Below are 13,783 nucleotides of genomic sequence, written 5' to 3'. Positions count from 1 at the left end.
CTACTACATGATCAGGTGAATGAAGTGGAAATGGTGTTTGCAATTTTATTGTTCCATGTCTATATTTCTATAGAAAGGAATAAGAAATACGTGCACTTACTATAGCAATATTACAAAATGTTGAGATTTAAAAAGTCAAGTCTGCAATTTATCCCATCAGATAAAGCATAAAAATAAGTTTAATTTGACGCCTAGTTCACTTTCATATCTTCAGTTATGACCATTTTCATACTCAGAAATTAGCATCTTGTTCCCTATTGCTTTTCCACTGACAACACAAAAGCTGTGACCGAGGACAGTCAAAAGCCCATAACTTTCTTAAAAATTAAGAGAACTGAAATAAGTTATTATAGATTGAAGAATTCTGAAACAAATATGAAACAATCTTACTTGGATGACCTGAAATTAAAGCATATAATTAGTTAGTTACCTAATTGTAGCTAATTACAAAATTCAATTACTAGATCTAAACATCTATTCATTTCTTAAGAAAAGATTAACATTTTTAAATAGCCTAAGTGTCCAAATAACATTCACACAAGAATTCACAATATAACATGATTTTTAAGTCTCATTGTCATGAATTTATAGGCCAAATGGAAGGAATTTAGTGTTTAATTCCCGTAAATTAATGGCCATTTTAATCATCTTGCGAGTGAGATTTTGTGGAACGCGATTGATTGGAACATTACGGTTGCGGTGAATTTAAACCCCATATCGGCAGGAAAAATACTGCTGGTTCGTATGGGCCTAAATCACCTTTTCGCAAAGTAAAATTTGGATTAAGGTAATCCTAAGAAGCACGTTTATATGTAAAATAAACGGCTTTCCTTTAGCTGTCCCGTACGGGAAATCCGTCCCGTTATTGGCGTTGACGGCATTAGAAGCGGATTTTTATTTTACTCCAACGCTGATTTAAATTGTCTCGCGATTTAAAAAAAAAAATGAACAGAACGGCAGTTGGAACAATTCTTCAGCATTAGCTATCAGCCCGAGAAGATATATATCGGACAGGCAGGAGACAAACGCATTTTAATCCCCCTCCTCCCCTCCCCTCCTCCCCTCCTCAAAGCCGCGCACACGGCCAATGGCAGAACTGCAGCGCCGCTGAAGGTAAGTTTTTGTAACATGCCTACTTACTGTGCCAACCAGGTCTCTGGTGGACACCACGCGACAACCATTACACAAAATGATTTTGTGTATTCTGATGCCATTTTTGAAAACTTGTCATCAATGTGCTATCTTTTCTACATTTGTCGTTGATACTATGTCAGTCATGAACCCAATAAAGTGCTTGTCAAGGAATTGGAAATTTGACTCCATATGTCATATTTTTGTGTGCAGCTTTGTAAATATATATATAAATATATATGCATATATTTACATGTGTATATATATAAAATTGCCTTTATGGTTTATGTACATCATCTGACAAATATAGAGAGTGATGGTGATGCTTTAAATCAAAGTTGCTTTTGATCCATGAGAAGGAAATGTATTTATCTATAACTTGCCTCTCACACACAGGCACACACAAACACACATTCATATAAATATATATATGTTAAATTTAATTTTGTGCACTGTGTGTGTTCAAGCAATAGAAGGGAAACTGCACAATACAATGCAAGGGAAACTATGCAAAGGAGGGGGCTGGGGAGGAAAGATGGGAGGGAAATGAAGGAACAGGGGGAAAACATTTACAATAAAATTAACTAACATATGTGAGGTGATAGATGAGCTATATCAAACACTGTGGAGTATCTTGTTCCACTCTATGATCTTTGCTTCTGACGTGGTCGCACAGTGTCTCTGGTAGGACAGTAGAGCACTGGAACAAAGTTGCACCCTACAATGTTCGTGCAGAACATGATGCCAAGACCAACTCTTATCTGCTTGCCCATTATCCATATCCGTCTATTCCCTGCATTTCCATGTGCCTATCCAAAAATCTCTTAAATGCCTTTATCTTACCTGCCACCAGCAGGTTCCATGCACGCAACCTGTGTAAAAAGCACAATTTCCCATGTACAAAACCATGTAACTATCCATATTCATCCCCTGTCTATCCAAATGCATGCATATTATATATATATATATATATAAAATATTTCTAAGAATCCTCTTCAGTAACTTATGTTGGGGTCACTGACCTATAGTTCCCAGGGTTTTCCTTGCAGCCCATCTTAAATAGAGGCACAACATTAGAGACCCTCCAGTCATCCGGCACCTCACCTGTGTCTAATGTTGATTCATGTATCTCAGCATCTCTCAGTTGTTTACTCATCAAGATTTCTTTTTAGAAGTAAAAATATGAATGATCACAATCATTTCAATTTTCCAAATTACACATTTTTCTTTGAATTTATTCTGCAATTCAAATATAACATGGCTTTTCTCAACTTTAAATTTCTCAACCACTCTTTTGTCCATATCCTTTGATGCTCTCAGCCCACAGGAGCAACACAGCCATAATGAACATCTTCAATTGATTCTTGCTTCAATGAAAATTTGGGATAGGACCGATTTCCACAACTCATTCGTGAGAAGACATTCTTCCAAGCTACATCTTAACAGCCACCAAGACTGAGGATGACTTACTTTGACTTCAGCTTCGACCGACAGACACTATTACAGGTGGGGCCAAATATGTTTGATTCCACAGGTTTGTACTTTACAGGTCTGAAGAAGGGTCTCAACCCAAAATGTCACCCTTTCCTTCCCTCCAGCGATGCTGCCTGTCCCGCTGAGTTACTCCGGCATTTTGTGTCTAACTTTGATTTAAACCAGCTATGTAAGTGGGTTGGGAGGTAATGCACTCCATTCACCATTTATGCTGGGTCTACCTTCAGCTCCTGATGAATGGAGTTGAGGTTCTGCATACCTTCCTTGATGCTCTGTCACACTTGCAGCAGGAGGTGTTACAACAAATCTTTAATCAATAATTAACCACATCTGTGTTAGTAAATAATATCAACTAAATTAATCAAAATGCCCTGTGAACTTGAACATTCCAATCACTAAGTGCCAAACCCAGCATTAACATCAATGGTGCTGACAAGTGGTTTGGTGAATTTATCACACAAAGGTCAATGTCAGCTCTCGGATGCTTCGAGAGAGAGGCCGAGGGGGTAGAGGAAGAGAGCCCGGGGGAGATAGCCCAGGGGGGGGGGGGGGGGGGGGGGGGGGGGGGGGGAAGAGAGGGGGGGGGGAGAGAGAGAGCCGGGGGGGGGGGCAGAGGGGGGGGGGGGGGGAAGAGAGAGCCCGGGGGGGAGAGAGAGAGCTCTGGGGGGAGAGAAAGCCCGGGGGGAGAGAGAGAGAGCCCTGGGGGGGAGAGAGAGCCCAGGGGGGAGAGAGAATAAGTGACCGAGGAGCCGAGAGAAAGCTCGGGAGTTCTCGGTACTCGGGAGTTCTCTGTACTGCAGATCTCGAGCCGAGGTGCGAGCGTGCAGTGCTTGGGACCTCGCGAGCGCTCGGAAGCGCTCGGGAGCTGCAGTACAGAGCCCACTTGCTCGTTCTTTCTGCGCCTTTTGAAAAACCAGGGGGGTGATGGGGGAGGGAGGAGGGTGACGTCACTTGCTGCGCGTGGAACATAGGGCAGCAGGCCGCGAGGAGCAGAGCCATTGTGACATCATCAGTGAGATCATCGCTAGAATTTAGAAGATTGAGGGGGGATCTTATAGAAACTTACAAAATTCTTAAGGGGTTGGACAGGCTAGATGCAGGAAGATTGTTCCCGATGTTGGGGAAGTCCAGAACAAGGGGTCATAGTTTAAGGATAAGGGGGAAATCTTTTAGGACCGAGATGAGGAAAACTTTTTCACACAGAGGGTGGTGAATCTCTGGAATTCTCTGCCGCAGAAGGTAGTTGAGGCCAGTTCATTGGCTATATTTAAGAGGGAGTTAGATGTGGCCCTTGTGGCTAAAGGGATCAGGGGGTATGGAGAGAAGGCAGGAATAGGATACTGAGTTGGATAATCAGCCATGATCATATTGAATGGCGGTGCAGGCTCGAAGGGCCGAATGGCTTACTCCTGCACCTATTTTCTATGTTTCTATCGTATTTATTTTCCAAGTTATTTGAAATTTTTGAACGTTTTCATGAATAACTCGAGAAATAATGCATTAAATTTTCAGATAAGGCGATTTTGTCATCACAGCGTAAATCTCTATTGGAATATGTAAATATTTCTCCGTTAGCACGTCGTATTTTCGAGGAGATTGCACACGAACATCGCACAATACACACACATCCAAGATCAGAGTTTTATAAGTGTAAAGAAGAAAGAAGATGGTTATGCTGCATTTGGAGTACTGTGTGTAGGAAGAAATTGCAGATAGAAACATAGAACATAGAAATTAGGTGCAGGAGTAGGCCATTCGGCCCTTCGAGCCTGCACCGCCATTCAATATGATCATGGCTGATCATCCAACTCAGTATCCCGTACCTGCCTTCTCTCCATACCCCCTGATCCCCTTAGCCACAAGGGCCACATCTAACTCCCTCTTAAATATAGCCAATGAACTGGCCTCAACTACCCTCTGTGGCAGAGAGTTCCAGAGATTCACCACTCTCTGTGTGAAAAAAGTTCTTCTCATCTCGGTTTTAAAGGATTTCCCCCTTATCCTTAAGCTGTGACCCCTTGTTCTGGACTTCCCTAACATCGGGAACAATCTTCCTGCATCTAGCCTGTCCAACCCCTTAAGAATTTTGTAAGTTTCTATAAGATCCCCTCTCAATCTCCTAAATTCTAGCGAGTACAATCCGAGTCTATCCAGTCTTTCTTCATAAGACAGTCCTGACATCCCAGGAATCAGTCTGGTGAACCGTCTCTGCACTCCCTCTATGGCAATAATGTCCTTCCTCAGATTTGGAGACCAAAACTGTACGCAATACTCCAGGTGTGGTCTCACCAAGACCCTGTACAACTGCAGTAGAACTTCCCTGCTCCTATACTCAAATCCTTTTGCAATGAAAGCTAACATACAATTCGCTTTTTTTTACTGCCTGCTGCACCTGCATGCCTACCTTCAATGACTGGTGTACCATGACACCCAGGTCTCGCTGCATCTCCCCCTTTCCCAATCGGCCACCAGTTAGATAATAGTCTGCTTTCCCGTTTTTGCCACCAAAATGGATAACCTCACATTTATCCACATTATACTGCATCTGCCAAACATTTGCCCACTCACCCAGCCTATCCAAGTCACCTTGCAGTCTCCTAGCATCCTCCTCACAGCTAACACTTCCTCCCAGCTTAGTGTCATCCGCAAACTTGGAGATATTGCCTTCAATTCCCTCATCCAGATCATTAATATATATTGTAAATAGCTGGGGGTCCCAGCACTGAGCCTTGCGCTACCCAACTAGTCACTGCCTGCCATTGTGACAAGGACCCGTTTACTCCTACTCTTTGCTTCCTGTTTGCCAGCCAGTTCTCTATCCACATCAATACTGAACCCCCAATGCCGTGTGCTTTATGTTTGTATACTAATCTCTTATGTGGGACCTTGTCGAAAGCCTTCTGGAAGTCCAGATACACCACCTCCACTGGTTCTCCCCTATCCACGTACTAGTTACATCCTCGAAAAATTCTATAAGATTCGTCAGACATGATTTACCTTTCGTAAATCCATGCTGACTTTGTCCAATGATTTCACCACTTTCCAAATGTGCTGCTATCCCATCTTTAATAACTGACTCTAGCAGTTTCCCCACTACCGATGTTAGACTAACTGGTCTGTAATTCCCCATTTTCTCTCTCCCTCCCTTCTTAAAAAGTGGGGTTACGTTAGTGCCAATCGTCAGGAATTACTCCAGAATCTAAAGAGTTTTGAAAGATTATTACTAATGCACCACTATTTCTGGAGCTACTTCCTTAAGTACTCTGGGATGCAGCCTATCTGGCCCTGGGGATTTATCGGCCTTTAATCCATTCAATTTACCCAACACCACTTCCCGGCTAACCTGGATTTCACTCAATTCCTCCAACTCCTTTGACCCGCGGTCCCCTGCTATTTCCAGCAAATTATTTATGTCTTCCTTAGTGAAGACGGAACCAAAGTAGTTATTCAATTGGTCCGCCATATCCTTGTTCCCCATGATCAACTCACCTGTTTCTGACTGCAAGGGACCTACATTTGTTTTAACTAATCTCTTTTCACATATCTATAAAAACTTTTGCAGTCAGTTTTTATGTTCCCTGCCAGTTTTCTTTCATAATCTATTTTTCCTTTCCTAATTAAGCCCTTTGTCCTCCTCTGCTGGTCTTTGAATTTCTCCCAGTATGCAGATTTTTCTGGCTAATTTGTACGCATCATCCTTCGCTTTGATACTATCCCTGATTTCCCTTGTTATCCATGGATGTACTACCTTCCCTGATTTATTCTTTTGCCAAACTGGGATGAACAATTTTTATAGTTCATCCGTGCAGTCTTTAAATGTCTTCCATTGCATATCCACCGTCAACCCTTTTAGAATGAATTGCCAGTCAATCTTGGCCAATTCACGTCTCATACCCTCAAAGTTACCTTTCTTTAAGTTCAGAACCATTGTTTCTGAATTAACAATGTCACTCTCCATCCTAATGAAGAACTCTACCATATTATGGTCATTCTTGCCCAAGGGGGCACGTACAACAAGATTGCTAACTAACCCTTCCTCATTACTCAATACCCAGTCTAAAATAGCCTGCTCTCTCGTTGGTTCCTCTACATGTTGATTTAGATAACTATCCCGCATACATTCCAAGAAATCCTCTTCCTCAGCACCCCTGCCAATTTGATTCACCCAATCTATATGTAGATTGAAGTCACCCATTATAACTGTTTTGCTTTTGTCGCACGCATTTCTAATTTCCTGTTTGATACCATCTCCAACTTCACTACTACTGTTAGGTGGCCTGTACACAACACCCACCAGCGTTTTCTGCCCCTTAGTGTTTCGCAGCTCTACCCATACCGATTCCACATCCTCCAAACTAATGTAATTCCTTTCCATTGCATTAATCCCCTCTCTAATCAGCAACGCTACTCCACCTCCTTTTCCTTTCTCTCTATCCCTCCTGAATATTGAATATCCCTGGATGTTCAGCTCCCAGCCTTGGTCACCCTGGAGCCATGTCTCCGTGATCCCAACTATATCATAGTCATTAATAGCTATCTGCACATTCAACTCATCCACCTTATTCCGAATGCTCCTTGCATTGAGACACAAAGCCTTCAGGCTTGTTTTTACAACACTCTTACCCCTTATACAATTATGTTGAAAAGTGGCCCTTTTTGATTTTTGCCCTGGTTTTGTCTGCCTGCCACTTTTACTTTTCACCTTGCTACCTATTTCTTCTACCCTCATTTTACACCCCTCGGTCTCTACGCTCACACATTTAAGAAACCCTTTCCCTTTAACTCCATCCTCCACTATCCCATTCGACACCCCACCCCCCTTATTCAGTTTAAAGCAAAGTTTAAAGATGCTGGTCTAAATCAAAGGTAGACACAAAATGCTGGAGTAACTCAGCGGGACAGGCAGCATTTCTGGAGCGAAGGAATGGGTGAGGTTTTGGGTCGGGACCCTTCTTCAGAACTGTGTACATTTCTGGTTGTCATTACAGGAAGGATGTGGAGGCTTTGGAAAGGGTGCAGAGGCGATTAGTTATAAGGCATGGTTGGACAAATTTGGATTGTTTTCTCTGGAACGCCTGAGGTGGAGAGGATACCTGATAGAAGTATATAGTATTGTGAGAGGCATAGATAGTGGAGACAGTCAGAATCTTTTTCTCAGGGAGGAAATATCTAAGACTATATTTAGCATTCTGTTTACTTTCTCTTTTGCACTACCTGATGTACTCATGATTTGAATGGAGAGCATCCCCCATTATTTTTATTTGCTGTATCTTGGTACACATGACAATAATAAATCAATATCAATATATACTCTTGAATCTCTTGAAACAATTGTATAACCCGGAAACCTTGATTTTGATTCTATCAAGAATATATCCTTTATTCTCCCCATTCTCTCTGCAATTTAAAACAAACTCATTTTCTCACTTTTCCAGTTCTAATGAAAGGTCATTGATCTAAATCATTAACTTTATTTCTCTCTCTCTTCTAAGGATACCTAAGCTGCTACATATCCTCAGAGTTTTCTCATTAGCCGGGAGCTCACCAATTGGAAGCAGAAATCCACATTACATTTAATGCATTTGAGCCTGAAGAAGGGTCTCAACCCGAAATGTCACCATTCCTTCTCTCCAGAAATGCTGCATGTCCCACTGAGTTACTCCAGCATTTTGTGTCTACCTTACATTTAAAGCAAATCTGGGGCTATGGGTTGTGCATTGAAAAGTGGGATACGCCAGAATAGCTATTTTTGGGGATAAACTAGTTGCAACTGCCAGAATGGTCTCTGCTGAACATTCAGTTAATGAGCAAAAAAAACTAAGTGATGGAGGCACTCGTGTAGGAAACTGAAGATAGACAAAAAAAAAGCTGGATGTACTTAGCGGGTCAGAAAAGATCTCTAGAGGAAAGACTTCAGTCTAAAGAAGGGTCTCGACCTGAAACTTCACCTATTCCCTTTCTCCAGCGATGCTGGCTGACCAGCTGAGTTACTCCAGCTTTTTGGAGGCAGTCAGCGGGTCGGGCAGCTTCTGAACATGACGACGTTTCGGGTCAGAACCCCTCCTCCATCAAGACTTTTCAGTTATTCCATGATTCCTTCTAAGTAATAATGAAAAGTCGCAGGAAAATATAAATCAAAATACGAATTATGAGATGATTAAAATTAAGATGAAACCCACACTGAAACAAAGGATACGTGGATAGGATAGGTTTGGAGGGATAGGGACTAAACGAGGGCAGGTGGGACATGTTTGGCCACACTGTATTACTATGACTATTACTGTATTATTATGACTATTACTATGATTTAGTGAAAGGGCTTGGCAGTGACTGACTGTCAGACTGACTGATACTGCACTGAGCCCGCCTCCGCCTTGTCTTCAATGGACGGGCCCGAGCCCGGCCCCGCTGCGACTGAACAACGCGCACTGTCAATCCAAGCACACTTCCGGTGTTTTGGGGCGGAGTAAAGAATGGCGGAGAACGGAGCGGACCAGCAGGCCATGGAGAGTGAGTGATGAGGAGACGCGGGCGTGGTGGGCAGATGGGTTAGATGAGAGTGAAGTGGAAAGGATGGGTATAAGCATGAATGGGGGAGTGTGTGAGGAAACTGAAAGTGCGAGGCAGCTGGACTGAGTGTGTGGGAGGGTAATGCAGGGACAGGTAGGTGGATTGGATGGGACGGATGGAGGGAAGTTCTGGGTTTGAGATGTAACAGGGATAGTGAGTGGGTGCATTGGGATGGGTGGATCATACCAAGAAGAGGGATGATGGAAGGAAGAGTAGCGGATTGTGGCGTTGGTTGGAGGGAAGGGTATCGGAGGATTGGATAAGATTATAGATTTTGGGGGAATGGGGTGGGGGAGTCAGTGGAGAGACAGAATAATGCTAGGGAACAGTGATGGAGGGGAAATAAGAAAGAGTCGAGCTAGAGGGAGAGATGGGGTGGGTGATCATTAGGGAAAGTAATTAGGTTCTATTGACGATGGTGCTGGAGGGAGGAGAGAGAGTGATCTGGGGATAGTAGGTGGAAGGAAAGCATCGGTGGGTGTGGCAGGGTTAGTGTTGATCTGTCAGAGGGAGAGAAGAGAGTGTGAATGGTAGCAGAAAGAGCTAAATGAGAGCTAGGAAGAGGTGCGGAAGGGAGCTGGGGGAAGGAGAGGGTATGGGTGTGAAGGAGAGAGGGACTGGTATAGAAATGAGGATGAGGGTCTTTGGGGAAGCTGGTAGAGTGGTGGAGTGTCAGGGAAAGTAGGACAATGGACAGTGGGAAAATGGATGTGCCAGGGAGATTGGTGAGTTGAGGGATTGAGAGAAGGCAGCAGGAGCTAAGGAGGATGTGCCACATAGTTGGGAAGCAATACTGCACAGTGAGTGAGAGTCTATTCTGAAGGTGGAAGGGTGAAGACGGCTCATGGGGTAGGAGTGGACGTAACATGGCCACGGGGGGGGAATTAAGAAGGGTTATTTGGAGGAGGCGGAGAGCAGATGAATGATGAAGGTTTCCCAACAGAGAGTGACTGGGAATTCCATGAGATTGTATACATATGAAATGGCAATTCGATGAGGTGGAGGGCTGGGAGCAGCAGCCTGATGAATGTATGCAGGATCACTTCTAAGTGGTTGTAGTAATTATGTTGGGTTTTGACAGTTGATCGACGAGTGGAATCCGAAGAGTCCGGGGATGAAGAAGACCTCAAGAAAGAAGGCATTGATGAGTTATCTCAGAATACGAGTGTGTATGAAACTGAAGGTTCAGTATTACCTTGCCTTTTAATGCAGTTTTACTGGGTGTTTTTCATAGCTATAGATTTTTTTGATGTTCTGTATGTATTCTGTTCCAAAGTGCCTGACCATGATCTTTTGACTGGTCCATTTGATGTAATTTCAATGCACTTCCATGGCAATATGCAAAATGCTTTGTTTTGGATAGTTTTACCTTCCACCTGAATGTTTTTTGGGCTCAATTGATTATTTTGTATGATGATAAAGAGGCATCAGTACCTGAAAAGGTCATCACGCACTTCCCCTATTTGGATATTATTGCGATCCGTGCGTGGATGTTAATAAGTTCTGTTCTGAGTCATAATGCCATGGATCTGTGCAAATCCAATTGTCAGGCCTCAGATCTTACAATGGAAAGACCGGGCGTCCGAATCGCAGAATGCTACTGCAATGCTACTGTGCAGTTCCATGCCTTGGATGGTAACAAGGAATTGTGTAGTATTCCGCTCATGGAAGGCCACTGCAGGATCAATTATGGAGTCGTTGGTCACCCAGTACGCCTTTCCGGGGGTGGGGGGGCATAATAGCACGTGGTGTGTGCCTTTGTGTATTTTTCTCTGTGGGTCATGCATTGCTCCACCAGCCCCCCCTGTGTGAGTTTAGCCGTCTCTCGTCCACATAGGTGAAGCTGTGTGACACAACGAACCATTTCCATTGGGAACCTAGCGGGGGAGTATGGCTCACTGAGGTTTATAAACCCATAGATGTGCCGCAGTTACATATAACCATGATCCCAAGCGCCTACACGGAAGAGAGTCATAGTTACTCCCGCGTTTCTTAACAGATGTTTGCTTACCACTTTGTCAATGCCTACCTCCTGTTTGCCAGAGGAGTGTGGACTTTAGGTGGCATGGTTTGTGGTACTGGGTTAGTTGAGTAGTTGAGGGGGGGGGGGGGGGATCAGATTGTAATCCCAGTAAAAGTGAACATTGGCAGTCAGAGTAGGGGAGATTTGTTTAACTGGTCGTCATATCATGCTCAACATGGACATTGTGGGCTGAAAGCCTTTTCCTGTGCTGTACTGTTCTATACACTCTGCCCCAATGACCACAGCAATCTGTGGATCATCCTTTACAATTTTTGTTCACTTCAATGTATTCAGTATTCAGTATTTCAATATTCAGTATTTACTTTAATGACATTTTAACTGAGTACTTACATACACAGATGAAACAAAAACATTGTTTCTCAATCAGTTCCCATCAGTGCGGTTAATAAAAACAGAATAAATACATATAGCTTTAAAAATTAAAATCACCATATCTAAAATAGGCCTTAAAATTGAAATAAAAACAGACATTCAGACCAAACAGTGGCTTTGCTTTGACAGGTGCCTAGCTGTCAATGTATGGGCGAGGTTAGATGTGTTGGTGTATGATATATGGGGAGGGGACACAGTCCGTTAACCAGTCTTATGGCCTGTGGAAAGAAGCTGTGCAGCATCCTGCTGGTTTTGCAGCTGATGCTCCTGTACCTCTTCCCAGATGGCAGAATGGAGAAGATGTGGTGTGATGGATGATAGGGGTCCTTGATAATGGAGATGGCTCTGCTGATGCTCCGCTTCTTATAGATCTCCAACAGGAAAGGGAGTGGGGCACCAATGATCCTGCTGGCTGTCTTCACTATCCTGTGCTCATAAGCCTTGCAGCTCCCAAACCAGGAAGTGATGCCGTAGGTCAATATACTCTCGATGGTGCCCCTGTAGAAGGTCCTTAGATGAACAGTAGGGAGACCTGCTTTCCCATTGATGTGGTGTCAGGCTTCGGAGAGGGTGGAGCCGCTGCTGAGCTCTTTTGATCACTGCTGTGCTGTTGGTCGTAGAGGTCAGGTCATCCACCAGGTGAAGTCCCAAGAACTTCACACTGCTGACCCATTACCAAGGACATCTTCCCCTTCTCTCCACTGTAAACATTCCAGAGCTTCTGTTGATTTTGAGACTTCAGCATCTGCTCTACCATCTCCACCAATCGTTACCTTCTCTCAGCACTTTCTCAGGTTACTTGCAGCAAATACAGCACCTGTCCATCCACAGAAGCCACCCCGGTGTGGAGGCAACCCTCCAAAGGGCACAAAGCATGTTTTACTGGCCTGGTATGACCAAAGACATACGCGAAAAAAACAAAGTTTGCGCTGTCTGCAAAAGCCTGACACCACATCAGCGGAAGCAGCCTTTACTGCCGCACCCAGTCCCTCCTCTCCCATGGTCCATGTTAGCTACCGACATATTCGAATGGCATGGGAAACACTATCTGGTTCTTGTTGACTCATACTTGGGCTGGTTCGAAATTGACTTACTTCAAACCATTACTTCTGAAGCAGTTATCGAGAAGTTGCAGCATCACCTATCCGTGCACGGCTCCCCTGCATGTATTCTGTCTGACAACGGCAGACAGTTCACCAGCCAAGCTCTCAAAAACTTTGCAAAACAATGGGACTTTCGACGTATTACCAGCAGCCCTGAGTTCCCGCAGTCCTGTGCAAAACAACTAATGGAGCGGTCCTACCTTGCAAAGTCAGACGTATACCTGGACCTGCTCAACCTAAGGAACATTACACGGGATCCTATACTGGGTTCCCCAGCCCAACGACTGATGTCTCGCCAAACCCGTGCTCGCCTGCCTGTGTCCGAGCAGCTTTTGCAGCCACAAGTTCATTCCCCGCCTGCAGTCCAGAAAGAACTACAATTCAAACGTGCCACACAGAAATGCTTCTTTGACAAATCCAGCAAGCCACTTCAACCTCTCGCACGTGGACAAGTGGTCCGTCTCCAGACCAACCAGGTCCATGCACGTCTGGGTCACACCTACGGCCCTGCTAAAGAACCGCGCTCTTATCTAGTTGAAGCGGACGGAGCCATCTACAGACGCAACCGTCAACGTATCCTTCCGGTGAAAGAACCGCGTCCTGCGACTCCGTATCCATATGTCTCGCGTTTCGTATACCCTCCCACAGTTGGTCCCGCGGACCCACTGCCAACTAACGTTTCCACCGCGGCCTCCCGCAGTGTTTGGCGACCAGCTCGCCTATGTCATCACCCTCCCTGCCTGTCGGGTGGCCGGTCGTTTCCCCAATTCCCTCCCCGGTATTTTCTCCGGTGAGAGGAGCGAAGGCGGATTCGTACCGCACACGGGCTGGACGTGTTTGCGGGCCACCCATTAGATACGGTGATTTTGTGTAATTTTACAAACTTTCCCAAATGTGCTATTAACATTCCACCCATATTGCCTAGCCACTGATGCTTTTTTTTTTTAGGAAAGATGTAGATTGGCTATTTCATACTAGCCAATGATAGTGCTTGTTAGTAGTGACTCTGCCTAGTGTGTGCTTTATATTATCAAGAGCTTGCCTACTCTAGTTAGTGTGAGTAGCAGCT

General features: G+C 44.4%; 1 protein-coding gene across 3 annotated transcripts in view; it reads left to right on the top strand.

Annotated features, from left to right (window-relative positions):
- Positions 1 to 8,994: 8,994 nt before the first annotated feature.
- ppp1r7 (protein phosphatase 1, regulatory (inhibitor) subunit 7) overlaps positions 8,995 to 13,783 on the top strand; it is a 29,435-nt gene continuing 24,646 nt past the window's right edge. Inside the window, exons 1-2 of one of the 3 annotated variants that reach the window (XM_055645956.1) lie at positions 8,995 to 9,135; positions 10,277 to 10,360. In XM_055645956.1, the coding sequence (XP_055501931.1) occupies positions 9,099 to 9,135; positions 10,277 to 10,360 (121 nt within the window). In that variant the 5' untranslated portion in view covers positions 8,995 to 9,098. Of the gene's footprint in view, positions 9,136 to 10,276; positions 10,379 to 13,783 lie in introns of all 3 variants that reach the window. The other 2 variants (XM_055645954.1, XM_055645955.1) reach the window with 2 other exon arrangements.

Source organism: Leucoraja erinacea, chromosome 14, assembly GCF_028641065.1.
Source record: "Leucoraja erinacea ecotype New England chromosome 14, Leri_hhj_1, whole genome shotgun sequence".
Classification (NCBI taxonomy): Eukaryota; Metazoa; Chordata; class Chondrichthyes; order Rajiformes; family Rajidae; genus Leucoraja; species Leucoraja erinaceus.
This window is presented reverse-complemented; position numbering and strand designations above follow the sequence as displayed.